General features: G+C 51.1%; 1 protein-coding gene across 9 annotated transcripts in view; it reads left to right on the top strand.

Moving 5' to 3' along the window:
- Positions 1-19,653, top strand: part of NFRKB (nuclear factor related to kappaB binding protein) — a 33,488-nt gene that overhangs the window by 8,262 nt on the left and 5,573 nt on the right. For 4 of the 9 annotated variants that reach the window (XM_037038141.1, XM_037038144.1, XM_037038143.1 and 1 more), the window contains 20 exons: positions 2,630-2,757; positions 3,430-3,604; positions 4,053-4,190; positions 4,769-4,842; positions 5,661-5,745; positions 6,116-6,296; positions 6,548-6,656; positions 6,884-7,010; positions 7,257-7,322; positions 11,354-11,433; positions 11,539-11,585; positions 12,426-12,486; positions 12,871-13,045; positions 13,862-13,968; positions 14,372-14,495; positions 14,680-14,759; positions 14,918-15,138; positions 15,238-15,508; positions 16,106-16,318; positions 18,525-19,292. In XM_037038141.1, the coding sequence (XP_036894036.1) occupies positions 2,630-2,757; positions 3,430-3,604; positions 4,053-4,190; positions 4,769-4,842; positions 5,661-5,745; positions 6,116-6,296; positions 6,548-6,656; positions 6,884-7,010; positions 7,257-7,322; positions 11,354-11,433; positions 11,539-11,585; positions 12,426-12,486; positions 12,871-13,045; positions 13,862-13,968; positions 14,372-14,495; positions 14,680-14,759; positions 14,918-15,138; positions 15,238-15,508; positions 16,106-16,318; positions 18,525-19,292 (3,230 nt within the window). The remainder of the gene's footprint in view (positions 1-2,629; positions 2,758-3,429; positions 3,605-4,052; positions 4,191-4,768; positions 4,843-5,660; positions 5,746-6,115; positions 6,297-6,547; positions 6,657-6,883; positions 7,011-7,256; positions 7,323-11,353; positions 11,434-11,538; positions 11,586-12,425; positions 12,487-12,870; positions 13,046-13,861; positions 13,969-14,371; positions 14,496-14,679; positions 14,760-14,917; positions 15,139-15,237; positions 15,509-16,105; positions 16,319-18,524; positions 19,293-19,653) is intronic. The other 5 variants (XM_037038146.1, XM_037038145.1, XM_037038147.1 and 2 more) reach the window with 5 other exon arrangements.

Consider the following 19,653-nt stretch of genomic DNA (forward strand, 5'->3'; position numbering starts at 1 on the left):
GTGGCTGCCAGAGTGAGCTGCTCAGACCCTTACCTGGGGAGCATCCTCCTCCACGCGGAGTAACTGCAGGGCTCCGTCTCGCTGCGGTCCAGCCAGCAGCGGGCACATGAGCGGGCCACGTGTTCAGTTTCAAATTTCCCAGGAGTCACATGAAGAACAGTGAAAGCAATTAAATCTAATGATCTGTTTTAATCTGTTAACTAATGATTGATTTAATTATTACTAAAATAATAGTTTAAGTATTTAATTCACTGTATCCTAAATGATATATATATTTTTTCTTCAACTAAGAAAGAGATGATTTATTGTACACATTCAGCCACAAATGTTAACAGAACCAGTCCAGAATGTCACAGGTCCAGGGCAAAGGACCAAAAGGGACTGTTGTTGTAAGAGCAGCGTGAGTCTCTCAAAAGGTGGTCGCGGAGATCAGACTGTATGTTCTCCGTCCATCGACAAGTTCTCGATAGCAGGCATGCAGTCGAATGATTTGTACCAGTGTCCCTGGCCTCTGGCTTCCCTTATTTCTGCTCCTTTGGCTTCCATGGGTACACAAACTAGCAGTTTACTTGGACCTCTGCCCCTCATCTTTCTTCTTTTGCGCTTCAGCCTGCGCATTCGCTTCTTCCTCCACTTGGCCCTCATGGCGCAGAGGTTTCTAAGAAGATGGCGTTAAGGCCGAGACCTAAATGATATTTTGACAGAGGTGTGGCATTTATTGACTGTCTGAAAAGCAGGGAAGCTAAAGAGTGAAGTAATATAATTTTGAAGAAGCACAGAGGCAAAGAAGTAGAACGTTAGTCCCATTTCTGTACATCAAACAGCATTAGTCACCTTAAACCCTTGGCCCATTTCTTGAAGGCCAGATTCCCCATTTCCCTACAACAGGCCATGTCGCAGGTGGTGCAGAGCTGGGCTTGGGAGTTCCAGGCTACCTGTGGTCAGACCTGACTTTCCCATTTGCTAGCTGTGTGGCCTTGGCAAGTTATTTAACGTCTCTGTGCCTCAGCTTCCTTATCTGTGAAATGAGGGTTTAGTAGTGCCTTCCTTATGAGAGTGTTAGGAAGATTAAATGAGGTAATACAGGCAAGGCCCTCATGTAGTGGCAGTTAGGTGTCAGGTACTGTTCTGAGTGTGTGTAGCTATTAGTTACCTTGGACACTATTAGGGCACTTGGCGAAAAAGAGGAACACCTTGTGCTTTGAGCCCTTATTGTAGCTTTCAGAGATGAGCTTCGCGGTCTTTCCCTCTCGATTCTCATCGAAGCCTGCCTGCCCAAATCTAATGTGTCCCAAATGGGCCTCTGTTAGACCTCCCCGTTCCGGCAGTGGTGCCCGCAGCTCATGTTCAGTGATCGAGGGACCGTGCTCAGCCGACCTCTCCATTGCTCCCTTTCCTGCCTCAGCATCCAGACTGTCAGCAGGTCTGATCTTTCTCCCTCAGAAATGTATCCCAAGTCTCCCCACTTCCATTCATTTCGCTGTTTACTAATCAGCTCATTTATGCCAGACATTCTTTGGAGTTCTGGAGATAGAGTAGTGACCTTACCTTCTAATAGACAAAAATATGATAAATGAGCAAGTGTTTGTTGGTTTAAGTGCAACAGAGAATAGGGTATTGGGACTAGAGTGCGGGGAAGGAGCTGTTTTGGATACGGTATTTGGGTAGGCTTCTCTGGTGAGGTGCCATCTGAACAGAAACCTCACGAAGGCTGAGAGAGTAATCTGTGAAAATATTGGGTGTTAATAGGAAGCTTTGCAGGCAGAGCGAGCTTTTAGTACAAAGGCCTCAAAAAAGTAGGGCAGGTGGCCAGTTTAGGAGACAGCGTGGAGGCCAGTGGGGATGGAGAAGAGGAAAAGGGAAACTGGTGGAAGATGGGGCCAGGTGGCACGAGGCAGGTCACAAAGGGCCTTGCAGGCCACCTTTGGGGTCTTGGTCTTTACTGGGCGTGGAGGGAAAGCATTGCGCCAAGCCACCGTTGTCTCTCACCCGGACCTCTGCCACAGATTCTCTCTCACTCAGCGGTGTCGTTCTCCTGCTTCAGACCCTTCGATTGTCTTCATTGCACGTAGGGTAAAATCCGCACCATGACCTAAACGTTTCTGTCTGGTTTGCTCTCGGCCCCCCTTCCCAGGTCACTCTGTGCCACTTAGCCATGGCCCACTCTGCTTTTGCCGTCAGACATTTCTTTAAGGTCAGAACATCCTTCGAAGGCCCACTTCTTCCAGGTTTTCATTATGAAAACTTTTAACCATGTAGAAAAGTTGAAAACTAATGCAATGGACATTCATGCAACTTACACCTACATTTATCAGTTGTCGGTATTTTGCAACAGTTGCTTTAATTAGGCTTCATTTTACGCATTACTCTTTCAGGATCCCTTTCCTGATTCAGTTCTCCTTACCCTTGCAGTTCTCTTAATTTCCCTGTAGTACTTAAGAGAGTTGAATATTCTTTATCTGTTTACCTGTTTATTTGCTGTTTCTCCCACTGGACTGCAGGCTCCATGTAAATGGGTGTTACCTCCCCCCCCAATACTATATTCCAGTTTAGTAGAGTTCACCACACTTGAAGCATGGATTAAATGTGTGTTGCCTGGTGTCTATATAGTTGTACCTCTTTTTTTAAGATGGACACTTTAACCCTGAGGTGGTCAAGTATCGGCAGCTGTGCTTCAAGTCGCAGTACAAGCGATACCTCAGCTCGCAGCAGCAGTACTTCCATCGGCTGCTGAAGCAGATCCTGGCGTCCCGGAGTGTAAGTAGTGCTGGAGCCGGCTCTGGGACGTGGGCAGTGAGCTCACAGCTCACGTGGTGCCAAGGAGTGGCTCAGGTACAAAATACGAAAGATACCAGTGAGGACAAACCACTGCCAATTGAGCCGTGACATTAGCCTATCTTGTGATTTTAAGATGGACTCTGATTTCAGAGGTGTTGATACAGTAATAAAAAGGTACCTCTTGAACTTGGTGAAGTCTCGTGGCTTCAGTATTTACCAAGACAAATCAGTGGCTTTCAGAGCTGCCTTGGCTTAGTGAGAGAGGCAGCTGCTCTGGAATCCTCGTGCGAGCGCAGGGGGCCTCCGGGAGACCCGACAGGCAGGCAGTGCTTCAAGCTCTGGCCCTGGGGCCGGACGGGAGTTGTTCCGGCTTTAACTGGTTTAAGCTTTGGGGAGGAAACATGGGTGTCCAGTGTTGAATATAATGAGTATTCATTTTTGGTGGAGTAGGTCAACACTCAGTTTTAGAATTTTCCTACATAGTAGTCAAAATAGGCCCGTTTTGTTTCAGCACACTTGTACCTGCATCTTTTTTGTGGTCTAGAGGGAGAGAGTTGAGCGTGTTAAACAAAGACAGGAAAATGCAGACTTCGGGAACGGACCAGACCAGGCTTTCGGTGATGACAGGTCCCCTCTCTGGTCCCCTCCCAGGACCTCCTGGAGATGGCCCGTCGGAGCGGCCCGGCCCTCTCCTTCCGGCAGAAGCGCCCTTCACCATCCCGCACCCCTGAGGAGCGGGAGTGGCGGACCCAGCAGCGCTACTTGAAGATCTTGAGGGAGGTGAAGGAGGAGTGTGGCGACACGGCCCTGTCTTCCGATGAAGAGGGTGAGTGGCCGCAGGCGTGGGGCACGTGGGGCGGCCCGGGCTTTGGGTTCGCACCCGCAGCTTGTTGCTGGGTTGGAGCCATCTGTCTCCCCAGTCTGCTGTTCCACTCGTGGGGGCGGGCCTTCTGCAAGGTGGGCGTGACTGCGTGCCTAAGAGGCGCTGGAGCGCAGGTGAGAGGACCCCTGCGCGGCAGGCCCTACTGTGCCACTCGAGAGAACCGCTTTCCCCCCACAGGAGAGTAGTAGTGACTGTTGGCCCGCCGCAGTGCGACCCCACCACTCTGTTGAAGTCTCTCCTCCTGGACGAGCCGCTTAAATGGCCTCAGTGTGCTTCCGTTCGCCTGGGGAAGGGTCGGAAAGGAATGTGGAACCCTGGCCTCCATGTTGTTGGCTTGCCCTTGTTGAACCCAAATGGCCACTTACCCAATCTCCCCTGTTGGAGTCCACAGCCACGTTGGATTTACAAGAAAAATTTTCTTTTGAAGATCTCAGCTCGTGGCTTCCGAGCTCTCCGGCGCGTTCTCCTAGCCCCGCGGTGCCCCTGAGGGTGGTGCCCACGCTCTCAACCACGGATATGAAGACTGCAGGTGAGAACTCGCTGGTGCTGTGTGCGTGTTCTGGGGCCTCTGCAGGGAGACTCAAGAGCGCCCCCAGAGGGTGGTGGGGGCTAGGTTTTTACCCGCCAGGAGAATGTGGAGAAGTGTATGTATAATTCCACCTTTCTACAAGTAGGTAGGCCTTTCTTCCTTCCTTTTTTTGCTTTGAAAGTTTTTCTTAGGAGCTGATCAGCTGGTATTTTGGGCTAAAGCAGAATCTTAACACAAAATAGTGATGCTAAGGGACAGCTTAATAATAGAACAGAAGGGGTGACCAGAGCCTGTGAAATTAGGGGATTTTTATTGGGCTAGGAATCAGAGAAGAGTGTAAAACCTTTAGTATGTTTTAGGAGCGGCTGAGTCACTGAGGCCACTGGTACTGACCGACGTGTAGAAACACTGAAGAGTTGACCTGTGGCCAGTTCAGGATGTGGTGCTTGTAGGGCACTAGTCAGAGGGATGCTCAGAAACACCCTTCTTTTGAATCCCAGGTGACCAGAGAGGTTTTACGTTTCAGCGTCATGCGAGTGAATGATCTGGTCTGTGTGGTTTGGTTCATTTTCTCTCAGATAAAATAGAACTGGGGGACAGTGACCTGAAGATAATGTTAAAGAAGCACCACGAGAAGCGGAAACACCAACCAGTAAGATGGGGGGAGGGTGTGTGTGGTCACTAGCGGTTGTCAGTATGAAATCTCTGGGTTGGCTGTTGTAGGGAAGATACAGGTAGTCACCACTTTCTTTCTGCTTCCTTATCACTGTTAGAGGACAGGAGAACTGGCAATGTGAGAAGACACATGCTTTGACTTTATAGGGCCTGCTTAACATAGTGTCTGATTTAATGTGCACTCAAGACCGCTGTGTGAATCGTGTCCATGTTAGCACAGCTCAGAGAGGCAAAGGAGCTTGCCCTTGGCCCTTCGGCTAGTACGTGGCAGAGCTGGGTCAGATCCAGTGCTCTTCCCCCTTTTTACTGTTTCTGTTACTGCCTCAACTCAAGGCAGTTCCAGTGCAGCCCAGCCAGAGAGTGCAGGGGACGAAGAAAGGGCCGTCTGCCTTGGGCAGAGTGGTGATCTGGGGAGGGTCCCATAGCGGAGGTCAGAGCTGACTTCTCTGCCTGTCTTCCGCTTACCCGGTGGTGGTGGGCAGATCCCTTTATTTCTCCGGGTCCCATTTTCAGACTTTAAAGTATGATATTTAACAAGACTGTTTGAAGAACACATAAGATAAGGAATGTGAAAGAGCTTTATAAACTGTAAATGCAGTACAATAGGAAGGTTGAAACTGGGCTCTCCTTTGGCTCATTATGAAGAGCAGTTTTTATCTGTGTATATTTTTAGTTCAACATGATTTCCTTAAGTGCATGTAACATCTAAGTATCTGTTGGGTAAATTGGCAAGACCTCAAGCAGTTTGAGCTTTGTGTTTGGGCTTCCATAACAACTCTTCGACTGTCACTCTAGGACCACCCGGACCTTTTGACGGGAGACCTGACTCTCAATGACATCATGACCCGAGTGAACGCTGGCAGGAAAGGTTCTTTAGCAGGTACGGGACGTCCCCTGTAGGGCGCCACCCTGTAGGGTGGTGGTGAATTTCCTGAGCCTGCCTCCATGTTGAAAATGAATGAAATCACAGCCTTCTTCTTGCAAATAACATTGTTTTGTGTTTGCCTGTGTGGGTTTATGGGTGGATAGTGAATACAAAGTCAGAACAGCAGATCATTATGGGCTCCTTAATAACTGTTTAAGTTAATTTGCAAATCACTCTTTGAGTTCAGTAAACAAAACTGAGCATCTTATTTTTGAGATTTGTCTTTCTTTAACTGGTGGGCCTGAGCAAATAATATGCAGCTGAAACTTCTCACTTCCTGATGTAGAAATGCAGTTCTATGATTTGTGTTGCTTTTTCTTACCAGCTCTGTATGACTTGGCTGTCCTTAAGAAAAAGGTTAAGGAAAAAGAGGAGAAAAAGAAGAAGAAGATAAAAACGATCAAGTCAGAGGCAGAGGATCTGGCTGAGCCCCTGAGCGGTGCCGAGGGGCTGCCGCCTCTCTCGCAGGCCCCGTCTCCACTGGCAGTGCCCGCGATCAAGGAGGAGTGAGTGGGCCGCAGAGCTTTTTGTCTGCAGGTGGCAGATTAACCCTCAGGGTGTGCCCAGTGCTGGTGCTGGTGTGGACTGGTTTGTGTTGAACCCCGAGCCCAGAGTCGGAGGGGTCCTACTAGGGGAACTGTGTGGTGTGGTCCTTCACTGAACTTTTTTATGACTGACAGGAGGCTTGGGAGTCTAAACCAGTCTAGGGATGTGTTCTTGGGTCTTTTGTGTGCTCATGTTTTTCTTCCCTCATTAGGCCTCTTGAGGACCTCAAGCCTTGCCTTGGAATCAATGAAATATCTTCTAGCTTTTTCTCTCTTCTACTGGAGATATTGCTTCTGGAGGGGCAGTCTAGCCTTCCTGTGGTAAGAGTTTTGGGAAAGTCATATGTACATTAGAATTTTCAAACTGTAGAAATTTTCGATGCTCCGTAGCTAGAAAAGGAGCGCTCTGGGTTGCCCCCGAGGTCTACAGCTAACTTGCATTCTGTCCTGGGCAGACTGGACAGGTGGACCCCAGCTTGCTCTGGCACATCCATGGAGTTACTGGTTAGCGCAGGACTCTAACTGGGTCTGCCTGTCCTTTCCTGCAGCTGGAGGAGCGGGTGTTGGATTGGCAGTCATCTCCGGCCAGCTCCCTCAATAGCTGGTTCTCCACAGCCCCCAACTGGGCGGAGTTGGTGTTGCCAGCACTGCAGTATCTTGCTGGCGAAAGCCGAGGTAAGGAGCTTTTTTCTGTAGGTCAGTACCCCCTCCCCCCTTATCTGATTAATTCTCATACTGCACTGCAGCTTTATTGGTTTAAACCCGTGTGGCTTTGCATAATGCTGTGCCTTGGAGGTCTCTGCTCTCCTGATACACCATGAAACATTCAGAAGTTACCTCAGAGCTCAGAGGTGTTCATTATTCTGAGTTTAGCACTCTCTCTGACCTGTGTGGCTTGTTTCTGTCATCCATTTCTTATAGCTGTGCCTTCCAGTTTTTCTCCATTTGTTGAATTTAAAGAGAAAACCCAGCAGTGGAAGTTGCTTGGTAAGTAATTCCTAATTATCTACCCTTAACACTGGGTTTTCATGCTCTCATTTCCTCCCCCATCTTCTTTTGTCTTCCATTCAGTGCCTTAGTCCAGTAGGAGGTTGAAAAGAGCAGTATTAAATAAAAGGCCCCTTCGGTATTTGGGGTCCCAATCTCACCCCTTGCACCCCCCCTAATGGGTTGGGCTCCCTGAAGCTGAGACGGAATAGGCCTTCTATTGTGCACCCTGGTGTGGCTACGTTTAAATATGCAGGGGCATTTTATGGTAGGATCAACATTTATGTTAGTTGTACCTATGGTTTTAGATTAATTCTTGATAACATCATTATTTTTTGCTCCTAAAATGGGCTTTGTTATTGAGGACAGTGTGCACCCAGTGTGCATCTCTTTGGCCCTGGCATCACAGTTCAAAGAAGCCGTGGACAGTATGCAAATAAGACCTGGCTGTGTGGCCATAAAACTTGGTTTACAAAAACAGGTGGCCAGTTAGCTGGCCCTTGACGTGTACCCTGGAGATCTGCAAATGCTCCCAGTCAGGGCTCCCTTTTTTGTGGCCAGTTGAACATTTACCTGTACACACTGGTTAAAGAGATGGTAGACCTTATTAAGCAAAATGTAAAAGCCTTTCAAAGTGAGATCAACAAGAATTTATTTGAGATTAAAAAAAAGAATAGTTATTTGGGAAGCACTGATTCAGGTAGAAGCTCTGATAATGTTGCAGTTAGGAAACACAGGCAATGAGTATTTATGGGAAAGGGGGGCGGCAATCACATCAGTAGAAGGAAGGTGTTTCCTTTGGTTCAGGTAAGCTAACTTAGCAATAGTAACCTGCAGTCCTCAGTCCAGTAGCCGTAACAACTGCTATCTTGTTATCTTTGCAAACCGTTTTTGGGGAGCAAGGTTGCTTAGGCCCAGGCCAGAGGTTATTTTGCTCAGTTGTAACATTCCGAAGTTTGAGGTAGCAGACATGCAAGGCAGTGCTCCGGTGCATCAGCGCCCACTCCGTTCTAAAGGCACGCTGTTTAGTTTTTGTTGACCATCTAAACAACTCTTTTTAGAGGCTTAGCTGGGGAGTGGGGAATAGAACAGGAACTTGTGGCCAGAGAGAAAATTTTGGGTGGGCCTGAGTGTTGATGGAAAGGGTACAGTGGGAAGAAAGGTTGCAGATGGGGGAGAGCAGGGAAAATTGACTATGTACATTCATGAGAAGAGGTGATGGGATTGGCCGGACACAGCATACTTATAATAGGTGGAAATGAGGGGTTCAAACCAGCAGGCTCTGTAGGTTTTATTGTAGGAATCTTGAGGGGGTTGGTCCGGCAGCTGTGCTGATAAGGTGGTAGGTGAGAGAGGTGAGGGTGCGGGTCGAGAGTGAGAAGGGAGCGGATGCGGGGGAGGTAGTCAGCACGGAGCGTGGAGGGGCAGCTGACTAGAGATGACGTCAGATAGCCGGGTGTTGTTGGGGCCAGTGAGACTGCTTGTCGCTCACTGGTAGTGGCGTTCGTTACCTTTTTTGGCAGCCCTCAGCTGTCTCAGCTGGGGCTCGGAGAATGTGGGACGTGTGGATGGGAGCGATGCCGACCGGAGAGCAGAGGCGGTAGGTAGTACTGTGTTGGCGAGAGTATTGTGGAGGTGATGGCCATAGACTGAGCAGGGAGAGCCGTGTGAAGGGAGGCGGCCGATGGGATCGGAGGAGTGGATGAGCAGTTCTGAGTCCAGGTGATACTTCAGTGGGAGGACGTAAGCAAGGATGGAGTCTCGGTGATGGTGGTCGGGAGGCAGAATATGTGAATTAGTATAAAGGATCTCAGCCCTGGCTGTATACTGCAGTCAGGAGGGAACTTCTGAAAAATGCTGCTGCCTAGGCCTTCCTCACGGACCTTCTGAATAATTGTTGGAGTGCGGCACAAGTCTGGGTATTTTACAAGTTCCCGGGTGATTCTTACGTATAGCCAGGGTTGAGGAACACTGGATCAGGCATTTGGAAAATGGAGCACTTTGAGGTAATGACACAGGCCAGCTGGTTGTGGGAATAAGGGGCTGGGCCAGGGTGGAGGGAGGAGGTCTCTGAGATCTCAGAACCAAGGATCAGGGCACTGGGTGGGCCTTCCGTGGGTGGGGGTGTGGCAGTCTCCCAGCAGGCTGGTGGGACGTGGCAGATGGGTGGGTGAGGAGCGAGGTGGGCCAGCACGCCATGGGGAGGAGGGACTGGGAAGTACCTGCGAGGGGCAGGGCATGGGGTGGGTACAGGTGGGTGGTAAGAGCCGTAGGGACGGGCTTTTGTTTTATTTTGATATTTCAGAAGAGTTGGAGAAAAATGGTCTGGAGTCAGTTACGGGGTTGAGAGTGGAGCTCAGCTCTGAGGGGCATGGCTGTGAGGGAGCAAGTAGCCAGCACATTGAGCAGCAGAAAGGTCAGGCAGAACCGGAAGTCACATTGAACAGGGAAGTGGGGGGAGTGTCATGGGAAGAAGGTGTGGCTGTAGGAGAATCTGCTGGTTACGAAGTCTCGTTTCTAGATGGCAGAAGGGGAGTAAGGAGCTGTGCAGGGTGAGAAAGCCCAGAGCTTCCTGGGGCAGTGGGACTGTGCACTGACTAGTAAAAATAGGTAGGAGACCTGGTGAGGTCACCTTGGCAGCCTTGGAGAAGGCTAGGCCCTGACTGGTGCCTTCTTTACGCAGCAGACCTGGGTGAAGCTGGTCCCTGGGGTGGCTGGTCTGGGCAGGAGACATAGGCACCATCATGTGACAGGTGCCACAGCAGGAGTCGGAACAAAGTGATAGCGGAGGAAGACATGAGCCAAGTGCTTGTCTCTTCTAGGCAGGGCAGGGGGAGTCCAGCTTTTCTCCTGCCTTTTGGCGTCCTTGTTGCTGGGCCCTGAGGGTGGTGCCTATGTGCCCTCAATAGCCAGGGGAGCCTTTTCCAGCCACCCCCCCCATCCCCCACCCCCCCACCCCTCCACCCCTCCACCCCTCCACCCCTCCACCCCTCCACCCCTCCAAGGACAGGATAACTAACTTTCCTAGGGTGAGCTTTCATCACATCCTTTGCGATACCTGCCACTTTTAGGTTTTACTTGTTCTGTGCTCTTTCCTCACTTGCCTGTAAACCTCATGAGGGACTGTGACTGAGCATGCACTGGGGCACACAGCGGCTGCTCAGCGAACTGATTCTTATTTTATTTTTATTTATTGTTATTCTGTTACAGTTGTCCCAATTTTTCCTCCTTTGCCCTCCTCTACCCATCCCACCCCCTGCTCCCATAATCAATCCGCACACCGTTGTCCATGTCCGTGGGTCATTCATACATGTTTTTGATTAATTCCTTCCCTTTCTTTCCCGTGTTTCCATGCGCACCCCCGCCCCCGGCCACTGCCAGTCTGTTCCCTGTTTCCATGCCTCTGGTTCTGTTTTGCTTTTTATTTTATTTTCTTCATTAGATTCCTCTTATAAAGTGAGATCATATGGTATTTGTCTTTCACCACCTGGCTCACTTCACTTAGCATAATATTCTCCAGTTCCATCTATGTTGTTATGAAGGGTAGGAGCTCCTTCTTTCTTTCTGTTGCGTAGAATTCCATTGTGTAAATGGACCAGAGTGTTTTGATCCATGCATTTACTGATGGGCACTTAGGCTGCTCCCAGCACTTGGCTCTTGTATGTAGTGCTGCTGTGAACATTGGGGTGCATGAGTTCTTTGGAATTGGTGTTTTGAGATTCCACAGCGGCTGCACTGGTCTGCATTCCTAACCACCTGCACTAGGGTTCCTTTTTCTCCACGTCCTCGCCAGCACTCACTGTCTGCCAGTAAATGCTTACTGAGTGAGTGAGTGATTTAGTCAGGGGCCGCCTGGAAGGGGTGGCCCAGCAGACGCCAATGGAAGCTCCCCACTCGGACAGGCCGAGTGGGTTGTGTGTGCAGGGGCCACGGCCGCTCCCGTGGCAAAAGCACAGCGAGTGATTAGGAGGGGAGTCTGAGTAACACCTCAGTTTGCTTTGTTATTGTCTTTTGTCTTTTAATTCTGATAGGGCAGTCCCAAGATAATGAAAAGGAATTAGCTGCACTCTTCCAGCTGTGGCTAGAAACCAAAGACCAAGTGTTCTGTAAGGTATGGTTTTTAAAGAAAGCAGATTTTTCTTATTGGGTTTCCAGAGCCCTCACGTTAGCCAGAATTCTTTAGTTCATCTGCCTGTCACGTTTTCCTTTTCTCCAGCAGGAACATGAGGACGGCACAGATGCCACAACACCTGTCCCTCGGGTGTGAGTACGATTCTCTGCCAGTGGGGGGTGTCCTGTGAAGCCGTGGTTCATGGTACCGCCATAGGTTTCGACATTTCGCAGTGTGCCAGAGCTGTGGGGGATGTTAGCGATCCTAGGGTGCGCTCCAGGAGGGCAGCGTGCTCCCATTGATAAACGTGGCTCCCTGAGTAAAGGATTCTGAGTTGGGGAGGTTCTGAGGGGCGGTGATCTGCCCTGTGGGGGGACATTTTCCCCTGGCTTCCCCTCCTGCAGTATCCACTTGATAGTGATTCATCCAATCCATCTTCCTTGGTTTACCAGTGAAGAAGTTGAGGCAAGAACTTAGATGACTGGCTGAAGGTTAGGACAGAACCGGGGCGAGAATGGAGGTCTCTTGACCTCTGCTCTGGGCCTGAGCTCTGTGTGTCATGGTGCCTCATGTGACTGTTTTCAGTCTGGGGTAGTCCCCTGTTTTTTCCCCAGTTCCGTTGAGATGCAGTTGATGTATAATATTGTGTTGATTTGATGCATGTACATGTATATATTGTGAAATAGTTGTCGAAGTGAGGTTAGTTAACACGTTCATCACTCACATACTTACTGGTTTTGGGGGTGTGTGGTGGGAATGTGTGTGGTCTCTCAGCAGCTCCCAGCTGTGAAACGGACAGCTTTACTAACTGCGGTCAGTGCACTCTGCACCAGACACCTGGGCCTTACTCGTCTCAGAGCTGCGAGTCTGTGCCCTTTGACCCCCGTCTGCCCAGTCCCCCTGTTTGCCAGCCCTTGGTAAAACTGCTGTTCTCTTCCTTGTTTTTGTGAGTTCAGCTTTTCTTAGATTCCCCCGAACTCTTTGTGTTCCAGAAGAACTGACTATGTGGTGCGGCCCAGTACCGGAGAGGAAAAACGAGTATTTCAGGAGCAGGTAAGAAATAGCTGGGGAGGCCATGCAGGCTGGCTCTTCTCAGGTCCACTTTCTTAGAGGAAATTCACACCTGCAACCTTAGGTATTCTGTTGGTTGGGGTTGTCTGTTGGGGCAGAAATGGTGTAAGGATGAGGGATGAGAAATGTTTTGACAACCTTTTATTTTCTAGCTAGCAAAACACACTTATCTTTGCCTTTTTGTCCCTTGGCTAGTGGCTTGGGCTTTGGGGACCATGCTTCCCCACTGTCAGTGGCTCAGCATTCCTAGTTGGAGTAGCCTGTTCGCTCCATGTGGGATCTCTGCAGGCTGACCCCTTTTGTAGGGAGCCCTAGAGAGAGCCACACTGTTTTGATGTATGAGGCTTGTCCCTTTGCTCTCGACAGGAGCGTTGCAGATACAGCCAGCCCCATAAGGCATTCACCTTCCGCATGCATGGCTTCGAGTCTGTGGTGGGGCCTGTGAAGGGCGTGTTCGACAAGGAGACCTCCCTCAACAAGGCGCGGGAGCACTCCCTGCTGCGCTCCGACCGGCCTGCCTACGTCACCATCCTGTCACTGGGTGCGGTTGCTTTCCTTCTTGGACCAGCTGTGTGTGCTCTCTGCCCCCCGCCCCCACCACACACTTGGGAGAGCTCTGAGGGCCAGGTGCAGCTTTAGGAAGCTTTGGAGTGTGGGGAGGGGCTTCTGCCCCCAGAGCTTTCTACAGAATTAGTGTTTCTTTCCTGAAGTCTGCACTCAGTCTGTTCTCTTACAGGAGTTGTTCACAGGTAGGCAGTTAGCACAAGTGTGGGGACTGGCTTCCTCCAGGCTGTGAGTCCTTTCAGCATGAGGCTCTCAGCCTTTGTGTCATGAGTCTGGTGAAACCTCTGGGCCTCTTCTCAGAATTAGGTCTTTAAATGCACAACATACTATGTGTAGAGTCACAAGAGAAACCAGTCCTATTAAAAGTTATCAAAATATTAAAACCAATTTTTTATGCAGAAATATTGTGTCTTTTTATGACATTAAATGACAAGATCTAGAAGCGAGTCTTACAACTCCTGTAATTCCCAAATAGTGATGTGTGGAAATGGTATTTTGAGATGTCTGCAACAGCTGTCACGTGGCGTGAAAACATCTGGTTTCTCTCACAACATCATGGCACTAACAATATGTGGTTTTGTACTTCTGTTTATAATGGTCCCAAGGGGTCGTGTTTGGTTTCAGCTGAAAGGGTGATGAGTGTATAGGGGTCGCCCCTAGAGGGCAGTGTCTGCCCAGTGCTGGGGCCGGTGAGGCAGAGAGACCTGGGGCACTTCCTTGGTGCAGCAGGACAGGAAGGGTTCCTGGCGCAGCCCTGCTTGACTCACGTGCTCTTCTTTCCCGATGCCACCAGTTCGAGACGCGGCGGCTCGGCTGCCTAATGGCGAAGGCACACGAGCAGAGATCTGTGAATTGCTCAAGGACTCCCAGTTTCTTGCTCCAGATGTCACCAGCACTCAGGTAGGATGGAGAAGAGGTTATTTTTGTTTTGTTCCAGAAAGAAATTCAGAAAAGTTATCAGGAAATAAATAATAACTTAAATTTTTAAAAACTGAAGAGGAAAGAAGGGTGTCTCAAGACAGGTGAAGAGTGATAACCTGAGACCCTGGCTGCCAGTGAAGCACAAATTTGAGGTTTCTTACAGCTTCTAAGGGTCTGAGGTCATTGTTGCCTTCAGGGGTCCGCAGCTCAGTCTTTCAGGAATCTTAGTGTTTCCTGTTTGGGCATGTGATCCCAAGTGAGTTTTTGGCAGTGCTGCCCCACTGCTGAGACATGATCGGCTCAGCAACCGTGACTTACACTCAGAGCTTTTTTCCAGTGTCCGAGTCTGACCTGTCCCTTGTCCCTTGCTTCTGGTCCCTAGGTGAATACAGTAGTGAGTGGCGCACTGGATCGGCTCCATTATGAAAAAGACCCATGTGTGAAATACGACATTGGACGAAAGCTGTGGATCTACCTGCATCGTGACAGGAGCGAGGAAGAGTTCGGTGTGTGAGGCCTCTGGGCAGCGTTCAGCTAGTGTAGGGTTGCTTCTGACTTTTTGCCCCAATTCCAGGATGCTTTTCAGTGGCGTTTAAGCAGGGCTCAGCCCCCAGCGAAGCCTGGGCTCTTAATGAAACCCCCTTCTCACTGTGCTTAAACTACTGCTGAAGCATCTCCCCTTGCTTGCAGAGCGGATTCACCAAGCACAAGCAGCAGCAGCTAAAGCCAGAAAAGCCCTTCAGCAGAAACCTAAGCCATCGTCTAAGGTGGTAAGTGACTCCCTGAGAGCGCCTGGCTTAGCGGTGTCAGGGAAGGTGGCAGTGAGTCCTTCTCGTAGCTCAGCGCATCCGGAGCCATGGGCCATGCCTCCTTTTCACGTACCTGTGTTAAGTCTGCACGTGAATTTCTTTTCATTTTCCATGTACAGAAGTCCAATAGCAAGGAGAGTTCAATGAAGGTCCTCAGCAGTGGCCCTTCTGAGCAGAGCCAGATGAGCCTTAGTGACTCCAGCATGCCACCCACCCCAGTCACACCCGTGACCCCCACCACTCCAGCTTTGCCCGCCACTCCTATCTCCCCTCCGCCAGTTTCAGCGGTCAACAAAAGTGGCCCTGCTCCTGTCTCTGAACCAGCTAAGTCTAGCTCTGGGTAAGCTCCTCTGTTCTTCCTCTAGCCTGCCCCCTCCGGAGTCCTCTTGTGTGCACATCCTGAGTTGGTTGGCCATCATTGCTCCCCGTTTCCTCCTAGTGTTCTTCTGGTGTCTTCACCCACAATGCCACAGCTGGGAACAATGCTCTCCCCGGCGTCCAGTCAGACTCCACCCAGCTCTCAGGCCACGGCCCGGGTTGTGGGCCACTCTGGCTCAGCTGGCCTGCCCCAGGTGCGGGTGGTGGCCCAGCCTAGCCTTCCTGCTGTGACTCAGCAGTCAGCTGGGCCAGCACAGACACTGCCACCGAACCCAGCAGGACCTCAGATTCGTGTTCCAGCCACTGCTACACAGACCAAAGTTGTGCCCCAGGTAAACAGGGACAGCGGACCCTGCCCCATGGGCTGTGAGTGCAATGGGCAGTCTGGGCGAGGACTGAGGGGCCTTATGTCACGTCTGCTGATGAGGGTCTTCATTACACAACTTGTTTAACATTTAGAGCTGGGCGAGAGCTTCCAGGAGTCCTGCTTTTTCCATGTGGCAGATCAGAACTTTTGAGAAGCTTGGTGATTTACCCAGCAGTATAATGTTAGGGCCCTTATGGAGGTGGGGTGAAGTCCAGGCCTGTGCTCCTGAGTCTCAGGCTCTGTCTGATGTGCCTCTAGACTTAGCTGTGCCACTGACTAGTCCTGCGATTTTAGAGAGAAGTCCTCTGCCTCAGCGTCCTGCACTGTAAAAGGGGCACACTGTTTGTCTGCAGTATCTAGGCATGGGGTGTTCTGTGTGGGATCATTCCGAATGTGAAAGGTGTGCTCGGGAACATAGAACTTCACGTGTCCATTTTAGAGACTGGTGCTCGGGAAGCCCAGTTAGATTAGAAGTACCTGCAGAGGCACACCCCGGCAGGGGTGGCATGCCCATCTACCTCCTAGGGTCTGATTAAGCTCTTGGCTTCATGCTCTGAACTAGACAGTAATGGCCACCGTTCCAGTCAAAGCCCAGACGGCAGCGGCCACTGTGCAGCGGCCGGTGCCCGGGCAGACGGGGCTCACGGTGACAAGCCTTCCTGCCACAGCCAGCCCTGCAAGCAAGCCAGCCACGAGTTCTCCTGGGACCTCTGCGCCAAGTGCTCCCACAGCCGCCGTCATTCAGAACGTCAGCGGACAGAGCATTATCAAGCAGGTGGGTGGGGACCGACCCCTTTGTCCTGAGGCAGAGGACAGTGGGGTCTCCAGGGATCTCTAGGAGATCTCAGGAATCTCCGATTTTTAGTGCGCAGGCATTTCAAGAATGCCTTCTTGCCACGGGCAGTGCAAGCTTGCAGCTGCTGAAGAGGCTTCCACTGCTCCTTTCCGTTTACTTCAAGTAGCAGCTGAGTTTGTGAATTGGGAGGAAACCCTCCGTGAATTAAGTTAAAGCCTGTGGTATAACTTTATACGCTCCATTGGCGTTCCAGTTCACTGCTGGTAAAAGACTGTGTTTGTACATTTTTGGTTGTGAACGTGCAAGGCTAGCCACTGGGCCTCAGAGAACCGTCAGGTGGAGCAGCAGCTGGAGCTTGCACTGTGCTGGCTGCGTCCTGGCTGTTAAGTAACTGGGTACTCAGCACACGGAGCAGGCACTTCGAGCGTCCCCGCTTTACAGGTGCAGTGGGCTACGTAATGATAAAGTGACATTCATTAAATATTTATTGAGTACTTTGTGCGTGCCAGGCACTGTCAAAAATATTGGGGATTTAGTGGTATATTGCACAGTCTAAGTCCTTCCTTCGTGGGGTTCCTACTGCCCCAGAGCCAGTGGGCAATGGGTACTCGGGGGCAGGGCGGTCGGGGCTGTGAGCGTCCGTGGGCAGGTGCAGAGTGCAGTGGGCAGTTCAGCTGGGGTGACTGGAGAAGGCCTGTCTGAGGAGTGGCATGTGAGAGCAGGGACTGAGGTTGGAAGGTGTGCCACGTTACAGGGAGCTGGCGGTAATGCATCCCAGGCACTGGAAGAGCGAGTGGAATGCCTTGAGTCAAGGGTTTGGGGGGACAGGAAAGCAGTGGTGCCTGAGGCCTAGTGAGCACGTGTGTGGAAGTGTTGGAGTGTGGGTTCTTGAGAGGTTTCCAGTGGTTAGATCACGTCAGACTTTGACTTTAATTCAAGTGTGGGAGGGAACCATGGAGGGATTGTGCGCCAGAATGACTCGATGTAGTTTGCGTGCCCCTGGCTGCTGTGTAGAATGGACTAGAGGGCACAGGAGTGGGATTGGGAGACCGGGTTGGAGGCGGTTGCCACGGGCCAGGGGTGAGGTCATGCTGGCTTCCTGTGAGTGGTCATCATGGGGGGTGAGAGTGCAGGGGTCAGGTCTGATTTTCTGGTGGTTTGATACGGGGTCTGAGGGAAGGGGGTCCAGATCAACACTGTGGCTTTTGGCTCGAGTGATGACTGGGTCGGTGGTGATAATTCCCTGAGATGGAGAACACTGAGGTGTGGAGACGTATGGCCGGCCAGGAGAGGAAAGGCTGCCCCGTGAGGTCGGCACAGGCAGGCACCAGGTGCGTGAGAGTGGGAGGGATGCAAGGGTCAGGACTGGCCTCTCGCTGGATGTGGGTGCGGAGCGGACCTGACTGGGTCCACTGGATCAATGGCTTTTGGGAATGTGTTCAAAAGAGAATGTAAGGCAAAGAAATGGAGATAGTGAAGGTAGATAATTTTTAGAGTAATTTGGCTCTTTGAAGAGAGCAGAGAACTGGGGCTGGAGTGGAGTGGTGCGGGGGCAGGGGGGATGTGCAGTCCACAGGGGTTTGTCGTGTTGGACGGAACATGTCACGGCGTGTTTGCGTTCCGGTGGCAGTGGTGCAGCAGAGAGGAGCGGATGCCTGTGTGGCAGAGAGTCCCCGAGGCTGGAAGGGTTGCATCCGTTGCGTCCGGGGGCTGGGCCCCACTGCTGCCTTGCTCTCATGGTGGGGTTGGCGCAGCTAGGAACAGAGTTTTTAAGACCACTAGGGAAATGTGAATATATATTACTAGGTAATAGTACGTGACTTTTTTTAAATTCAGAGAGTCTTCTAGGTTAGAGATATGTACAGAAGTATCAGTCAGCAAAATGCTCTATACTAGTTTACTTAAAAATATTTCCATGTCTCCTTTATGCCCCCCTCAGCCCCCCAGACCTCGGGAAGGGTAGACAGAGCAAGACTGACAACGTGATAACCTTTGAAGCTGGGGGACAGGTGCATGGATTTGTCACGCTCTTCTTTTCTTTCTTGAATGTTTATCATTTTTAAAAATAAAAAGTTGGAAAAATACATGAAACACGCATGCCCACACAGTGGAGGCTTGCCTGATTGTGCTCTGCACCCAAGTGCCACTGGGAACCCTTTGGTCAGTGCTGTTTCTCCCCACCCAGGTGGCGGTCACCGGGCAGCTTGGCGTGAAGCCCCAGACGGGCAGCAGCATTCCGCTCGCAGCCACTAACTTTCGTATCCAGGGTAAAGATGTACTGCGTCTGCCTCCCTCTTCCATCACCACAGATGCCAAAGGCCAGACGGTTCTGCGGATCACTCCGGACATGATGGCCACATTGGCCAAGTCCCAGGTCACCACGGTCAAGCTGACCCAGGACCTCTTTGGGGCAGGGAGCGGCACTGCAGGCAAGGGCATCTCTGCTACCTTACATGTCACTTCCAATCCCGTGCATGCCACCGACAGCCCTGCGAAGGCCAGTTCCGCCAGTGCCCCTTCAGCCACACCAACGGGAACCACCGTGGTCAAGGTGACTCCTGACCTCAAGCCAGCAGAAGCCTCGAGCTCCGCCTTTCGCTTGATGCCAGCACTGGGCGTGAGTGTGGCCGACCAGAAGGGGAAGAGCGCAGTGGCCTCTTCAGAAGCGAAGCCGGCTGCCACCATTCGCATCGTGCAGGGCCTGGGAGTGATGCCCCCCAAGGCAGGCCAGACCATCACAGTGGCGGCCCACGCCAAGCAGGGCCCTGCCGTGGCTGGCGGGTCTGGCACTGTCCATACCTCGGCGGTGTCCCTGCCCAGCGTGAATGCTGCTGTGTCCAAGACTGTGGCCGTGGCTTCCGGGGCGGCCAGTACCCCCATCAGCATTGGCACGGCAGCCCCCACTGTGCGGCAGGTCCCTGTCAGCACCACGGTGGTGTCCACGTCGCAGGCTGTGAGTACCGATTGTGGTGAAGAATAGCCGTTCTCCCCAGGGAGCCTCTCTCTTCAGCAGCAGAAATCCTCCGTCACCTCAGTTGACCCAGACAGGCTTATTTACTAATAGACTTTGGTGTTTAATTTTGAAACAGATTTACGAAAGTAGTGCCTGCATACGTTCTTACAGAAATACTGAAACAGTACCTAAGTACCTAGAGTAAAATATAAAATTTCTCTCACAACCCCCTAGTTCTCCCTCCCTGAGGGCTAATGTCTGTGGGTGTCTTGGCATTTATCCATCTAGTCCTTTCCTTCCGGGTGTTTTTATAGACATACACGCGGCTAAAAAAATCCCTGAGAGATCTTTGTCTAGATAT

The sequence above is a fragment of the Sturnira hondurensis genome, unplaced genomic scaffold (assembly GCF_014824575.4).
Source record: "Sturnira hondurensis isolate 20B ecotype Veracruz unplaced genomic scaffold, ASM1482457v3 Scaffold0024152, whole genome shotgun sequence".
Lineage (NCBI taxonomy): Eukaryota > Metazoa > Chordata > Mammalia > Chiroptera > Phyllostomidae > Sturnira > Sturnira hondurensis.